Source organism: Puntigrus tetrazona, chromosome 18, assembly GCF_018831695.1.
Source record: "Puntigrus tetrazona isolate hp1 chromosome 18, ASM1883169v1, whole genome shotgun sequence".
NCBI lineage: Eukaryota > Metazoa > Chordata > Actinopteri > Cypriniformes > Cyprinidae > Puntigrus > Puntigrus tetrazona.
The window spans coordinates 26,079,618-26,097,063 of record NC_056716.1 but is presented as its reverse complement, the minus strand read 5'-3'; the positions used below and the strand labels follow the sequence as shown (position 1 = coordinate 26,097,063).

The window sequence follows — 17,446 nt, the reverse complement described above, 5'->3', positions numbered from 1 at the left end:
GTCTCCATCACTCAGGAGAGAGTGACATTAGCTCATTCTATGAGCCGCCTGGCCCACACCCTGCAGGAAACTCCTTTCTTTATTCTACACATTTTCTGTGAAGTGGTAAAAGACAAAAGCATTGGCTGTCTTATTTGACTGGAGTTCCTGACAGCAGACCAGCGCTGAGCTTAATTTCCCTGCTCAACCTACTGGGCCTCGGGGTGGATCACCTGGGTGGAAATTGCTTTGGTGTTTCCTTCTGTCCTGTTCTAGGCCGATAACTGTGCTGTGACATCTCAATTGAACTTGTAATGAACAGCCTCAATGTGTTTGATGACATCCAAACGTCTGAGCAAAAGGAAAACAGTTCTCCATTATCTCTAGAACTGGTGGTGCAACTTCTTCTTGAACTTTTAATGAAACAGAGCTTGTTAGTAAAAGGGTTGGTGTTAGGGTTTTGAATATTTCTCATATACATTATATCAGAGCGTCTAATACATAAAGGAATGTGTAATGCAGCCAATTACATCATCTTAATGAAAATCTAAATATCGTACTAATGCAGACTAGGAAGCACTTTACATTCTTTCTACATGGAAAAAAGTCTCCATGTAAAGCCTGCTCAGGAGCATTTATGGCTTTGATTTTGATATTGGTATGCAGCTTGATTCTGGAAAAATGACCTACTGTGACCTTTAGCACGGTATGGGTGCTATGGGCACTTCACAGCTTCAGTTTTTCCTTCTGCATTGCGATATGTGTGTATGTATGCGTGCAAGTTGACATACGCGCTCCTAAGTAGCAATTTCAGAACATATGACAGTATACAAGAGCACTTAAGGATAGGGAAGTCCAGCCAAAAATGAGACTCTCTGTCATCATTTACTCACCTTGTGTCATTCCAAACCCGTGATAGCACATCATTTCTAAGCCATTAAATAACACTGACTTCACTGTATGGAAATAAAGAAAGTTATATGGTTTAGAGAAACATGAGGATGATTCAAAGGCATTTTCCCATTTACGCACATTTTAGAGTATAGAAACTACAGGCTATAGCATAATTTTTTAGAGAAACAGCTAGTGTAATATAGCATGATTCCTTGACAGTACAGCACCTGATAAACTGCAAGTGGGCAATGATCACAGAGATTAAAGTAGTATGTAATATTTGTTGAAATGGTTGCTGCAATTCTAGGCCCAAATCCTCTTAGCAAAATAATACTTAAGTAAAGTATTAAGTTAAGTATATTTTATTTTAGTGTAAGTATACACATATCAATTGCCTAGAAATTATACTCCTAAGTGTACTATTTTTAATACTTCAGCAGGACTAAATTGGCCCACTTTCTAGTGTATAAAAGTTTATTTTTAAGTATACTTCAAGTATAACTGGTAATGCTTGGTGGAGTACACTGGTTTACATCATGGGATTAAGCTTGTACTATAGCTATCCTAAATGTGAACTTATATGCTGATAGTTTACCAATTTAATTCTTATAGTAGCATTTTGGTATGCTTTGAAGTATAGTGTCGATGAAGCTACTGAGTACAGTGATTTCATTATTATTATACTATTAAGTTTTCTTAAGTTCTCATAAGTTAACTCTTTACATAACTTACTTTAAGTATACTACTATGTATGTATTTATGTATTGATGTATATATATTTTGGTTATAAATATCTGAACATGCAAAATATCAAAAGAAAGAACAGGACATCTGCTTATGTAAATAAAAAACATTTTATTCTAGCTTCATGTATTTTTAAACACTTGAATGTAGGTTTCATGAATAAAAAACAAAGAAACAACATTCTGAAATAAAAAGACTATGTATTGTGATTCAGAATAGAGTTGATCAACACTTACGATGCTTGACGAGTCATTATTTCCTTTTCATTGGTCAATATTTTGTTCCTAAAAACAGTTTTGATGCTGATTTATGCACAGATCTACGTGTGGAAACATCAGTTTCTTCTTGATTTGTATTTTTTTGGAAATTCAGTGTACTAGCACCACCTACCACATTCTAGGAGCACAAATACTAAGCTCAAATATATTTAGACTTTTCTAAATATATTCAAAATACTTAAATGTCATTTAAGCATGTTATAAGTACATGCAAGCGGAAATACAAAAAGTTGACTAAAAGTATGCTTTTCCATTTTTGAGTTTAAAAGAAAGTATACTAATAGCACACTCTGAATACACACACTTCTTTTACGTAAGGCTCCTGCCTCTGAAAGCACATTTCAGGCTAGAATTGCTAGCTATAGCATCCTAAAATTCTACAAACATATTAATTAGAAACATAAATGTTTAAAGAGTTTAAAGAAATATCAATCTCTTATTACGTTTTTTTGAAACATTTGGTTCAGAACCGCGTGTATACTTGACTCACTTACAGAGTCCAGATGCTTTTATTGCAGCTTTGTATTGTACTCAAATCCGTGTCTCCAGAGTCAGCGGTCATCAGAAACCGCGGTGGGATATTAGATTAGCTTCAATCATGCTGAACTTCCCTGTTTTGAATGTCATTTTATTCTTTGCTCTGTCTTTAACTCCTAAACCCAGTGAGTACTGTAGGGATCTCCCTCCTCCCCTCCGCACTGTGTGTGTCATGGGCAGTGATGGATCTGTAGTGTTATTAGTGCTGATGCACCATGTGCCACTATGTAAAGAAGCTCCTTTGTTTATTCAGCAGCAGAGTCTTTGTACCATGCAATCAATGCCAGCTATGAGCAGGGCTGTGAACATGGAGCTGTTAAAACTACACCTGGGACTTGGAAGTGCAGAAGAGCTGCCCTATCAACAACACCTGCCAGTCATATGAATAATTCAGTGATCTCCTGACCAAGGCCACTTTTACTCCTATCAGTCCTCTCTTAGCAAGGTGTAGGTGGTGATAAAGGCTTACTACTTTTAGTAACCGTGGGAGGCCCCATCAGCTGGGTCGTTTTGAGTTAGCGAATGAGGAAACGGATTAATTAGAAAAGAAGTCACATTAAGTTATTTAAAGGGAGAATGCATACAAAAAACTTTTTTAGGACTCGACTTATAAGTACCACTCTCATAGGCGTCCAGCAGTTCAGATATTAAGGTAAGTTGTATTTATTAGCTTTTTAAATATTTTATACTCTGCTTTTACTTCTACATAAAATTACATCCAGACCGACTGCATTTACTTTGATTTAATAATCATGCACTTTACCTTGAAACCTTCTTTTGAGTTTTTGGCTTTAAACCTTTGAAAAAATGTAATTTAATAATTCACATAGAAGACAATAGAGGTAAGCACATGTAGGCAGAGCAGATTTAATTGTTAATTTTGAACAATGTTGTAGAATTAATTTTGAGAGAGGAATGTCAGAAAGTTCTATCACGTTCATGCATAGTAGCAGTGTAGTGATTCACACAGTTGAAACTGGTGCTTGGCAGTGATTGTGAGGAGCAGGGCTGCATGGGTTGTTTAATTAATTGGAGCCCCTGAGTGATGCTGCAGTGTAATGGCTCATTTGTTTGCCTGTGTGAGGTTGAGGACCCCTCGTAATGACCTGTGCGGAGGAAGCCGATAGCGTTGGAAAGTGCGAGAGGTCATCTTGACTACCTCGCTACAATAACTCTCATCAGATGATTCTTCTAAGATGTTCCCTTTCTATGGACTACATTTGTTCCTAATGTGATTCACTTTCCAATGTCCACTCTTAAGTTCTGAGGGATGCATTTGTGTTAATGCATTCTTAAGTGTAAGTGTGTGTGTGTGTGTGTGTGTGTGTGTGTGCGTGCATGGCGCACTTTCCTCCATATAGATGTTTTTGCATGATATTGGCAGAGGTGTCTTACTTATTTATAGCTACCAGAGACAGTGTTGGGAACATCACATTTAAAAGCTCCAACAAAATAATGTATTTATTCATTATATGCTAATGTTGCATTATTACTTTAATAATGCACTGAGGTACTTTTGTTGTAATTTTTCTCATTATTAAGTTGTTTTTTTTTGTGGAGGGGAAGTGCATTTTACTATTCCAGTTATTCCACATAAAATTGCATGTACAAATGTTTGTACTCTACTGTTTTTAAAATTGTATGATAATGTTCCTACTGTACTGAAGTGAACTTTTGAAAAATATTATCTACTGAAGTATAGCAAATATACTCTTACCCACTGTAAATGATGTTAGATTATATTTACAAATACTCCTTAAAATATAATAAAATAATTTAATAAAATTAAATAATAGAATAAAAAAGAATAAAATAATTGCAAAAAATGTCATGATTTCTGGTTCATCTTGAATTAAAATAAAATTCGAAAAAATTGGTCAAATTCTGACTAATGTTCCAGTCTTTATAAAAAAAAATACTGTGTTTTTTTTTATTGTTTATATATATATGTTGCTGTTACTTTTGATGATGTTTAAAGCGAATTTCCGAGAAATTTCTAACTAAAAAGCTGCACTCACTACTAAAGTGCGTATGTACAGCACTCCTTCATATTAAATCATGGATTATGTAACAATTGTCACTTGTAAAATGTCACCCAATGTTCCTCAAGGACTTAAGGAGGACTTTGCGATGAATTGAGCATGTATATTTAATAGTGTGGGTACAGTAGATGGAGCGAATATGTCACCTCTCTAAGGCCAGGGCACATCAGCCTTTATTCTTAGTCTTTTAAGTACCCCAATCATACCGCCATATTTCATGCACTCATGTCACGATCATAGTTTTACTTCCTGTCGATGGTGCTGCAGCAACAGCGCAGGTTAATAAACCATTAGCTCACAGCCTTGACCTTGACAAAGTCAAAGTTTAGGGTGGAAGCAATGTAGCACGCTATTTTTGCACAGTGGATTGTTTCGTTGAATTCATAATGTGTCCAAAAATCACAGCGCTTACGTCATATTTTGAAATTTGGCCTCCACGCTGAGGGACACCATAGATCGCCGCCCTCGTTTGTTATTTCTACTGGACATTTAGATTTGGACTGAATGAATTTATCTGTCCTGCAAGGACTAAGCGAAGATGGACAGCTTCACTTAAATCAAGTTTGAAGCAAATGTGCCAAGGCTGGTCTGGAGTGTGTATTTTTGTGTTCAAAGCTCATTAATAATGATTCACCGAATGTAAGAGAGTCACCCGTAGCATGGTTTCGAAGCCAATAATGCATTTTTTTCCCTCTCTCCTTTCTCTTGTCGGCTTCACACACCACTTATCCGAAGACATTTGGGACGGGCTCCCGATCCATGCCGAGCCTTCATGCGCGTCCTCAGGCGCTGACACCAAATAAATGAAGGCGCCAGAATGGACTTGGATGTTCAGAGTTGGAAGGCGGCGGCTGAGGTGTGAAACCACTGAGCTGTAAATTGCCCTGGCAGCCATGCTGTTGTTTCAGCATTTCATGGCGAGCCGCTCAGCCTGCTTCCTACCTCTCCATATCTTTCCTTTTCACCTTTTTCTCTCCACCCATTTCTACACCTTGCCCTACTGCGCTGGTGCTGACTTAAGCCCTGGCCCGAGAGTCTGCCTGAACTATAAAGCAATAACCGATCGCCTTGTTTGGTATGCACCGCTGCAAGGCACTACATCCAGACCCTAAGAGCTATAATATTCCACTATCATTTGTGTCTTAAGGCTGCACCTGAGAAGTGCGAAGGTGTTTAGTATCTAAACATAGCGCCACCTCCTTCACCGACACGCTGCTAATTTGTTCTAATTTGCTAGATGACATGTACCAGATGCATATGATCCTATTATTATGTGAGAAGTCACAGGGGAAGTAATTGACTGGGCTGTGGCGAGCTTGTTTGGAACCTGCTGGGGGTTGGTGAGGAGACAAGGACTCCCTGCTGCCGTTGCCCTCTGACTGGGGCAGCGGGACGTCGTGTCAAGGCTTGAGTGGGTGTAAAGCTTGCAGACAGTATGAAGACTGGTCAATAACTTATGTGTTATTCGTTTTCACAGAATTATCAAACAAACAAATGCATCTGATTGCAGAGAGGCTGTAATACGACCTTATTGACTTTTTATTCTGCTTAATTAAGCTTTTTTCTGTTTCTTTCAGGCTCATGTAGACATTATGAATCATAACTGTGGAGCTGCACTGAGTTCAGGAAGAAGGGTCTCAGTCACTTGCTCAAAATAAATCCAATTAAGACTGTAAGACTTGGTGTGTTTGACACAAGATAGGGCGTGCCATACTGAAATAGCAAATGAGCACAAGGTACATTAGCTGTTAAATATATCCTCATTAGTGTTGATCTTGTCTGTTTTTTTTTCATAAATACTTCAATAATGATTGTAATCATTGCTTTCTTATTTCTATTTTTCTATTATTTCTATTTTTGTATTTATGCTCCAGAAAGTTGTTGATCTGTTGGTACAGTATATTCTTAGCAGCCTTTCATTATAATGCTGTCCAACAGTTAATTTTTCCCACTGGACATTAAAGACCCTTTGTACACCATGGTATAAATTAAGGATGCACCATTATTCGAAATCTGTCTCTCTATATTTGAATAATAATAATAATAATAATTATTATTATTATTATTCCATTGAAAATCGATAGTAACTAGAACTATTTAGTTGCAAAATTCTACAATTTGTTTATTTTTTTTGTGATAAAGGTTATCCAGATTTAGATGATTAAGTGAAGTAATTGTAATTTTGGGAGGCTAAATTAACCATTTAAATTAGTCATGTTTTATATGTATATATTATGTATATATGTACATGTATATTGTGTATATTAAGTGATTTAGTAATCATTTTAAATAAATTGTTACATCACAGAAAAGGTAATTTAAATGTAAAAATGGAGGAAATTAGTTGTAAAAAGAGTTCAAAATCTTTATGATTACAATTATTACTTTTAGTATGCATACTGACTTATGCATATATGAATTCAAAGACCCTCCAACCACAAGTGGTCACTGGAAGATGCTTTTTAGATGCACAGTAGTCTCAGTTTGTGATCGGATAGATGTTAATGCAAAGAGATAAACATGGCCTAAATTATATTTAGTCTCCTGTAAGCCTCTGCGGCATCCAATGCGCTGCGACCAGGTGTCCCGTGTTAGATGGCTGGAGGCCTTTGATAGCCTATGCAGGAGCAGAGCACACAGCATGACAGGAGCGATAAAGTTTGCATTGTTCTTTGCATAAACAGGTGAAATAAGATCAGCGTGAAAGACCTGTCCTCAAACTCAGTTTTGTCTTGGGGTGTAGACTGCGATAAGAAAAAGGTTATAGTGATGAAGGATGGCGTTGAGATTAGCAGGCTGTAACCGGGCTCAGTGGTGGTGCGAGATGCCACATTGTTTGATTTATGAGGGTCATGATGATCAGTGGTTGCCACATGAATAATCCATGTCCCCAGAATTAAGTGACCTAGAGCATTCTAGCTAAATTTCCCCACTGTGTTTTTCAGTTCCATGCTTTCTTATCCACTCTTACTTCATTCAGGACGGAGTGCTGCTGATCAAGAGATTGGCTTATCTGTTGACTCTGTTTGTTTGCCCTTTGCAAAATATAGTTTTTTTATTTTTAGTATAAAAGCATTTGGCAGTCTTTGTAACAAGATTGATAGCGATTGAAAGTTTTAAGGCAGAAAATAAGGACAGATTCGTACCTGTTGAACTAATGTGTTTAGATAGCCATTGCTTAGAGGTAAAGGATGCATGAGCACTTAGGTCCAAACACACACGCTGATCATTCTGATAAAGGAATTACTTGGCTTTGCAATTTAACAGACCATGGCACTCTTAATGGTCCATGCTTCCAAATGAGACAAGACAAGGCTATCTTAACAGTTAGATCCTTCAGGTCAATCACATGGTTCATGTGAGAAAGTCTGTGACCTTTTGGTTAAAAAAACAGCTTTAGTAATAATAATTAGAGAGAGTATCTGATTATTTTTTGCTTGAGTTACCACAAGTTACAGCCATATGATTTTTTGCTCATTTTATTGTGAATCCACACAGTAGTTATTTTTAAACGCAGGGCTGAGCCGGAATGAAAAGCTTCATATAAGCACCTCAGAAATTACGTTTTCCATTTGCTTCTCAAATAATCTTTTAAATAAATGATTAATTAACAGGTGAAACTTTGATTCCGACTATTTAGTAAAAATGGATTAAAAGATGGCTTCTCAAGTAATTGTGGTTTAAGTAAGGTAGGATTTCAGGAAGCCGCTTCTAAATCCCACATTTGTTAAGTAAAATTAGAAAAAGGAGGAGAAAGCTTTCTTGGCATAATTTAAGGCAAACCAGCCAATTATGCGCTGAAAGCCATGCTGAGTTGCCAAAATTCTTTAATCAGCTGACGTTGTTGCTTTCTCGTGACAGGAACACTGACAGGTCTCACAGGCTTCACAGTGCTATGGTAACACTGACACTAAATATGGCTCATCATATGTGCAGAAAACTGAATGTGTATGATGCAAATATATGTAAACATTTTCAGTCAGTGTGCAAGTAGATATACTTTTAGAATGTTAAAATCAAGTTGAATTTAATCTGGATTTACAAAATGTATGATTCACATTGTTAAAAAGACTGCATTTCTGTAAAGTATTTGTTTGTTTTGAATAAAATATGGCAATTAAAAAAGCATACTCCATAATACCTATTTGAGATTTTTTCTTTTTTTACATTTCTATTTTTGACAATAGTAAAAACGTGATTTCCAGTACAGTTGTTTTCTGCACTGATAATAATAAGACCTGTTTTTTGAGCTTCGAATGTGCATATTAGAATGATTTGTGATCACAAGACACTGAAAATTATTAGAAAAGCAGTTCAAAGACTAGGAATCTATGTCTTTTCAATATTTTTTTTTTATTTTCACATGTGCTAATTCAGATACAGCACTAATGTGTCAGTAATATTGTAAATCATAGAACTTTGTCACTCTTGATTTCACATTTGACAAAGTCCTTTAGAACACATTGTTCTTTGGTCATTTGATTAATGTGGAGACAGCTGTGAATGTATTTTGTGGAGGGACAGTGAGGTGTTACAATTTAAGTATTACAACAAATAAAACCTGAGCAAAACTATGTGAGAAAAGCTTACACTCTTCTTTCTTATCATCTGTTCACAGATTCTCTAGCTTATGCGACACATCACCTTATAAATGAATGAGTAAGCATTAACTTTAAATGGCCTCGATGTTTACTTCTATATGACAGCATGCTATGTGCCATCTTTGTTGTTGTTATTTTGCTCAAGCGGGGCAGATGAGGACAGAGAACGGACAAAATCTGATATTGGACATGTTTAAAAAATAAAGTGAACAGAATCTGAACATTAAATCAGAATTGAGCATCGGGCCTGCCGGCGTAAATGTAGCTGTAACTGGTGCATGTAGTATTAACAAATCTAATCTAGTTTTACACATGAAGACAGAAGTCATGTGACGGATAGAAACGTATACTACAACACTTTGCTGTATAAGAAATCAATCAGTACTGAAATTCAAGTATCATGTCAGCGTTTCTAATCTACGTTTTCATCAGCAACCTCTTTAGCTTCTAAATGATTATATGTAAATGGTCAGTAGCTTCTCCTAAATGAGGACAGAAATAAATAACCATTGCATGGTGACATGCTGACATAAACTTAAGATGCGGTCATGACTCCTGTCTGAGTGGATGGGTTGATTTTACTTTATCGTTGAGAGAGCTGCCAGCAGACCCATAACATCACTCACAGAGGGGCTCAGATGCAGGGGGATCAGGGAATTGGACGGTTAATTGCATTGAGCTCTAATACGTGCATGTCCTGAATCATGTCAATGTCTCCTTTGGTTGACAAGGTGGGAATACAGAGTTGGTTTGAGTATTTTAAAGGACCCTTTTTCTCTCAGGAGTCTGGACACATAGCAGTATAACCTGGAACTTTTTTTTAGCATTTACATACGTCAAAGTCTATGGAGACTACTGCATTGTTGTATCCCAAAGCCAAAAATAAACGCAGCATAATAAAATAATCCAAAAGGAGTTTTAGTTTTATGAAAAGGATCTTTAGTGTGTGAAATGGAGACAATAAAACATGTTGTTTCTATTGTGATGCCAGGCAGACAGAGGAGACAACAAATACACATTGTGGCGCACCATATTGATCTGAGTTTTAGGTTATTGTTCTATGTGCGCAGACTTATTAATGAGAAGTAAAATGGTATGGCTTCATATTTCAGTATCACGGTCTCGGGTGAAATACTTTTAGTTACCCATTTGTTTCATGGTTGTCATGTAATACTACAACCATTGAAATACATGGCAGCAGAACAGAGCCTAATGCATTTTGTCATTTCAATAACACCAAGCTATTTGTCTGAGAGGTTTTATTCAAAGATTAATCTCGAAGTGTGATGGAGGTGTAGTGTTTTAAATACAGTCTCTGTAATAGTAGAGATGCATGATATTAAAATTTCAGCTTCATTCAGCCAATTAATTATTGTCATGTTATGCGTGATTGTGATAAATGGCCAATATTAAAATTCGATACCATTCTGTCTAAATACAAATAAAATACTGAAAAATAAAATGAGCCTTTTTAAATGCCACAAGGCATCAGGACATCAAAATAAATTAAAAGCTTCATTACAATATTGGCATATTACTTACACTAAAATATAAATATGGGGTCAGCGTAATTAAAGAACTAATTAAAGAACTTAATACTTTTATTTAACAAAGTGATAGTAAAGATATCTAATAGGTATTAAGGTCATTGCACACTGTGTCTGAAATTTTCTTATTTGTATTTTAGTTTTTGAATTCATCCTTCTTTCCTATCAAAATGCTTGTTATGGATGCAAAAATGCAGAAAATCCAACATGTTCTAAATTTTTTCATAACAGACAAACTAAATACAGCTTTAGTTGAGCATAAAAGACTCTCCGAATAATTTATCCATTCAACACTGTGATGCTAATCAATATATCTGAGTGGCCTTGTGATAGCAAGATATAGTCATACTACAGTGTTCACTTGTATTATTTACAGAGTTAGCTTCTTTCAAATGGAAATTCCACTTTGGTTCAATCTAACTCTCACCTTTCATTCAGTTAGCTTTCAATTACACACTTCATTATGTTCTATAATGAGTCCGTGATGTGCCTATACATTCCACCTGAGGGCCTCATTGGGGTAATATATGCAATCCCATTTTGCACCCTTAGGCTTGTTGCCACTAATAAACAGAAGAATTCAGAGCATCATTTGTTCGTTGAATTTCCCCTCTGGATTCTAAAGAATACTTCTTATGTAAATACAACAGAACATGAGTCGTGGATTATTGCACCTCCGTCACATCTTAGTATCTTCAAAGCGGCGTGCGTCTCAGTGATGCTCCACGGACTACTTAGACAGACAAACAAGACCCGGTAGCTTTTAGAGGCTGACTGCTGAACTTTTCAGCTTGTAGACAGAACAGCAGTGGAAGAGGTCACTTCCAGACAGCCTGTCCCCTCCAGTGTGCTTCCAGCTCGTCTTTCTGCTCTTGTTCCACTCCGTGTCCTCGCCTGCGGCTTTCTGCCTGGCCTCTTCTGAATCTGAAGGAGAAGGAGAATAAATAATGAATCTCGATGACAGCGAGGAAACGGAATCTTTTGTTTTCACCCGCAGTGTTATTTTTCTCATCTTTTTCTGAACCCCACGTAGATGACCCAAGGCCCAACGCAGGCATAATGAAGATCCGCGTAATGAGGCTGAGGAATACGAGGCCCCTAGTTAGACCCAAGCTGTCTGCGCGGCGGTACTTGTCATTGTGTCGTTAATGGCCATGAATAGCTTGTTCTCCTTTTGCTATTGTTGAGAATGCTCTCATAGCGCTTACAGGGCGATGAGAGGCTTTGACTCTCCATGCTCTTAAGGTAATGTAAGCTCTCACCCTCGTGTGTTAGCGGGAGGCGAATGAGCCTCCCCTCCAAACTGGAAGTGCGGTTTCGATTTAATATCGGGGATTTAGTAGCTGTTGCATTGGGGAGCTCCTAATGCTCAAGTCGCTATCCTGAGTGTCCCTTTTCCTCAATCTTTTGCCGTTTAGACCTTTTCCCTGCTCTCTTGTGCTCTCTTGCTCTGAAGTTGAACACTAACTGTTTCTTCTTTCTCTTTCTCAATACCCAGGTGCCCTCTCTTTGCTTTGAGCCTGATTATCGGTCTGTCTGGTCTCCAGCTCTTCTGTGTCTGGTTGTCTGGTTCGGCCGAGCAGTGATCTTCCACAACATCTCCAGGGATTGTAGCTCGTGGTCTGAGGTGAGTCCGACTGGGATCCATCGCCTTTGCTCCTGTCTCTCCTCGTTCGCAATCACCATTATGCCAGTCGGATCCACACAGCTTTAATTCTTAGAAATCAGTGTTCATTAGAGTCACCTGCACTTCAAGAGGAAGCACAGAATAATTTGATGTCAGATGCCTCATTATGGTACTCCTACTTAAGCCATGACAAAAGTACAATCTTTTTCATGCTTGAAAACCACCAGTCTATGGGGATAGCAGAGAGCATGCAGATGCATTTTGATTAAAGGCTAAGTGATCTTCACGGTGCAAATCAGTGATTCATAATACATGGAATTCATTACAGAAAAAGTGGTCTGATCATCCCTTATTGCTTTTGCCATTTATGTTTATAGCAGACATCCCTATAATTTAGATGTTCCTTCTGTTGTCATAGCATGAAAATCATTTTTTAGCATGGGGATGATTCCTATAATTTAGGAAGTAGAATAAGCTAAATTGGTGTTAAAAAGCAATTATTATTATTTTCACAGTTGAAACAGTTGTGCTGCTTAATATTTTTTGTGGAAACTGAAACTTACTGTCTTTGCTGTGACTTTTGGTTCATTCAATTTATAATCATTCTGTGTTAGTTTAGACAGGACAAATAAAAGTTTAGCCAATAAAAATCTTAGACTAGGTTCCTAAAGTTTTATATTCCTAAAGTTTTATATAGTTGTGTCTCATAGGTTTTAGCAATAACAGTTCTGACCAATCATATGAAGATTAATAAAGATTTGACATGTTTTAAGTTATTGTGCAAGCATACAAAATGTACATGTCCACCTATACAGATAAAACCAGTGTGCATCATTTTAAACTCCTAGCTGTCATTTCAGTGATTCACTGTAGGGAACAGCTGTTTGTACAGCTGGGCAGAACATCATAACAGCTTTCCTCTAATAGAGATGTCTTACAGCTGCAGTCCTAGTGTGAAATGATACAAAGCCTTCAAAGGGTGACTGTGTAAATTAACCTTTTTTACAGAAATGAACATGACTTCAGTCTCTCCCTTTAAATGAACTGTTATATAGTGGAAGCGAAATCAATATTGATTTTCTCTCACACAAGAATGACCTGTGAAGACCTTCCAATGGTCTCAGATTGGCAAGTGAGTGAAGCGAATTTTATTAGACACATCATGTAATTCGTTAACGGTCAAGTATACAGTCCAAACGAAGCGCGGTATCATGAAAACGCCGCTTGCGCCTCACCAGGATGGTTGTAATAGTGCTTATTTTCTGATCAGATACATTAGACTTGCCTAGAAAAAAGCAAACTGTTGTTCTTGTGTCCTTCTGCGATACCCCCTGTCGTTTAACATAATCAGTGCTTTCACGCTTCGCTGGCCCATGCTTGAGCACTGTGTCATTCACGTGCCCTTCCACATCTGTCTCTGTCATGTCAATTCATCAAACACATGCTCATCTCCCATCATGTGTCTAATGAAATATCTTGACAGTTTAAACAAACGGTTCACCCTGTGTGGTCTTAAAGAGTCCTTCATCACTGTCATGAGACTAATATTCTGTGCGAAGTGTTACAGAACACACATAGTCACAAATATGTGTAAATATAATGTGCATAAAGACCAGATGAATGAATAGCACAATATTGGGGCATTTTGAGATTATTAAGTAAAAAATGTGTAAAAAAAAAAGGGTTGTGTAAATCTCGTTTGTTTTAATTAAATTGTATTAGTCTATATCACACAGATTTCACACCATTATATCAGCCATCTGCCACCACACTTTGGTTATTCACCCATTTCGGTCAGCTGATAACAAAGACACACGGTCATGTGCTTATCAAATTGCTGCAACATTTTTCTTGATATTATTCATAAAAAGTCATCTCTTTTCACTACAATTCCAAGAATGTTCCAAGGGCTCCAATTTAGAAGAATGATAAAGGACAAAAGTGTCCTTGTCTTTTTCTCTCTCACTCTCTCTTTTTTTCCACTCTCTTTCTCTCAGGAGGAGTCATGGGGCCAGTACGGGCCTGCCCATTAGCCCTGCCTGTGCTGGCTGTTCTGGGCCTCATTATCAGCGCGTGGAGCCTCAACCCAGATGACCCCAATGTCTGCAGTCACTGGGAGAGGTGAGAGAGGGGCACTCTTCGGTGTTAAACTCCGTTTTACCTTCCGTTTATCCAATGCGGGATTCACACAGCGTAGTTATTCCTCTCCGACATGCCAGAAGGATGTTTTGGTCAAAAGAGGATTTTAACTTAACAGAGAAGTGGTTTATTTCTGTGCGATTGTTTGAATTTTAATGGATTGTGACAATGTTATCAGTAATAAAGGATAATGGCTGTAATGAATGAAATAGGTTAATTCTTTTTTATTCATTTATTTATTGTACAAAAATTGCCCATTATATAAATACTTAGTGAAGATTAAAGATTAATTACCAATGCTGCTATTACCACTGATAGTATTGTTACTGTAATATATTTATAATACAATTTAATTTAATATATATATAATATATATATATATATATATATATATATATATATATATATATATATATATATATATATATATATATATATATATATATATATATATATATATATATATATATATATATATATATATATATACATTTTATATACACATCAATAAATACACAATAATACATTATATTACATATTTACATTGCAATTACATTTTAATTTACATTTGCTGTTATATTTACAGCAATAAATATACAATAATACACCCTAATTTATTTGAGTTGAATGCATAGCAATGAGCATTATTATTTTGTGGAGCTTAAATTGGTGATTTGTTTCGAATGAGTCCATGTATTCAAACAGTCCAAACAAACTGATTCACTAGTACGCACTGGATTTAACGCTTAATCTGACAGAAAGGAAAATATGTACTTTATGTATACTCATAAGTGCCCTTCTATACATTGCCAATACAATGTTTGAAATGTGATGTTAAATATGATTTACTGCGTTTTTGTCAATCTGCCTGCTACTTGCTGAAAACAATTGCTTATTGCTAAAAAATACTGAGATACAGAAAAATATAGTAAATTTTGTAGTATAACAAGTGAAGCTACTATCTACTTAGTTTTTCAAAATAGTATTGATTTTGTGTAAGGTTAATGCCCAGTGTTAAGTTAGTTGAACACTGATTTCAGAAATAAAAAGCTGTTTTGTAATTAAGGCATACTTGTGAGAATGAAACAGAATTCTTGAATGGATATTTGCCGAAAATGTAGTGGAAGACATTGGATAAACTTTCATTCTGTATAAGGTGGGATGTACGTGGTTACAAACTGTTTGGATTAGTTGAAAAACACGAACAATGTGTATTTCTGTTCTGTTATCTCAGAGATTTAGGGGATTTACATTTGTTTGTTCCCGTATTGACTGTATTCACTTTTAATGGCACAGCTAAAGCGATGTAAAGAAATGTGTCTGGGAGTGTTGATCTGGTTACACTTGCCTACAGGTATTAGGTTCAGTCACTAAACACACAAAACAATATTGATGTTCTTATTATTAACCTTGTAGTGTGTGTATGTGTTTGTGTAAGGGAGGGGGGGAGAGGGAGTATGGATAAGTTGCTAAAATAAAGCAAGCAGAACAGCATCCAGTTGACCAGAACAATCTGTTTTGACTGAACCTATTGCCTGAAAAATTATTGTTTGTAAAAGGGTGTTATCAGTTATGACAAATAAGCAGGAGCAATTGCCTCTACAGAGAGGAGGACAGAGGGCTGCAGAGATGAATGAGTTTTAGCATTGCTTCCCTGAAAGGGAATATTTCGGAGCTTTAATGTCATTTTGTTGGCAACAGTTTTGTAATGTTTTTTTCAAGGAAGTTAAGACGGCACATCTTGTTTTTCTAGATTTACTGTAGCTTTGGAAGGGAAATATTGTGCTAGTCTTGTTATTAGAAATAACAAGTTGTTTTGAACTTCAAGCGAAATAGATGGATACTTGTCTGGATATTACATTTGAGTATTTTATGGTTTTGTTTCTTGGAATACAGTACCTTCACGGTACAGTTAATTATAGACTTGAGACCAGCAAATTCTTTGTTTCTCTGCAGCATAATCATGTTTGGGCAATTTCAGGTAGGGGTCCCCACGGCAAGTTGTCAGCTTTTGCTCTAGTGACGATTTCTTAGGGTAGGTTTATTGCTCTATATGCAAATACATAAATGTACAAAAATAGCTCAAACTTTGCACCGTTAATGACCAGGACCAAAGATGGTGCTGGTGCAGGAGCACTGAGCTTTTATTAAATTATTGTTGCTCATTTGTAGGTCTTGAACAATTAAACACACACTTGTATGTGTCAAAATGTTCTGAAAATGCTCTGCTCTCAAAATTTCTGAAAAAAGAAAACACATGTGTAACACTGTATTGCAGTGGTCAGTAACAGACGGACCACGGTCTGAGTCCGGACAGAAGCCGTCCCATACGGACCCAGACCTAAATCCAAAACAGAAGGTTAAGATTTGTAACCTGATGGAGCGCTTCTATTTCAATCGACGCAGCATTTGTAGTCTCTACAGTAGTGATAGTGGGCTCGCCAACTGGCAGACTCCAGTCTGAATCTGCAAGGGCTATTGACATTATAAATAAATAAATAAATACCAAACGCTATTTTCTAATAAATCAAGTTCATATCAAACACATCAAGGTCAGCTCTAGAGCCGTTTGGGTGCAGTGATGAGAGCAGAGAGCATGCGAGCAGACAGATGAAACTTTAAGTGAGTGAAAAAGATGCCATTTTCAAATATTTGGTTCCTTAAGAAGTCTTAAATGGTACAAGAAAGTCCTAATTATGGTTTCAGGTCTTTTTGTGAAAACCTGCATGCTTTTTACAGGTTTTTTTTTTACAAAAATAGTTGTACGGAAAAAATCACATTATAGGATAGGATGCATTTGAAGCAAAAAAAAAAATCAATATATATTGTTACATTTAAATAAAATTATGCATACCGTGAATCCTATAATATCGTACACCCCTAATAGGGGTAGTTGTTGTCACTCATTAATAAATTATTTATTAAATATATAAACCAATTATGTATGCTTTTAATGCACTTTAGAACTGTGTAAGGAATAAAGCTTATACAGTTGGTTCTTAACCAGGAGCCATGGCTTATGAGGGGGCCAAGGGGATTAATTATTTTATATGTTCAA

The 17,446-nt window shown here is 36.6% G+C and overlaps 1 protein-coding gene across 1 annotated transcript in view; it reads left to right on the top strand.

Annotated features, from left to right (window-relative positions):
- The first annotated feature begins 12,118 nt into the window (after positions 1-12,118).
- The window catches only part of LOC122362677 (multiple epidermal growth factor-like domains protein 11), a 66,183-nt gene continuing 60,855 nt past the window's right edge, over positions 12,119-17,446 (top strand). The window contains 2 exon segments of the mRNA XM_043264224.1: positions 12,119-12,249; positions 14,247-14,370. Of these exon segments, the coding sequence (XP_043120159.1) occupies positions 14,255-14,370 (116 nt within the window). The 5' untranslated portion in view covers positions 12,119-12,249; positions 14,247-14,254.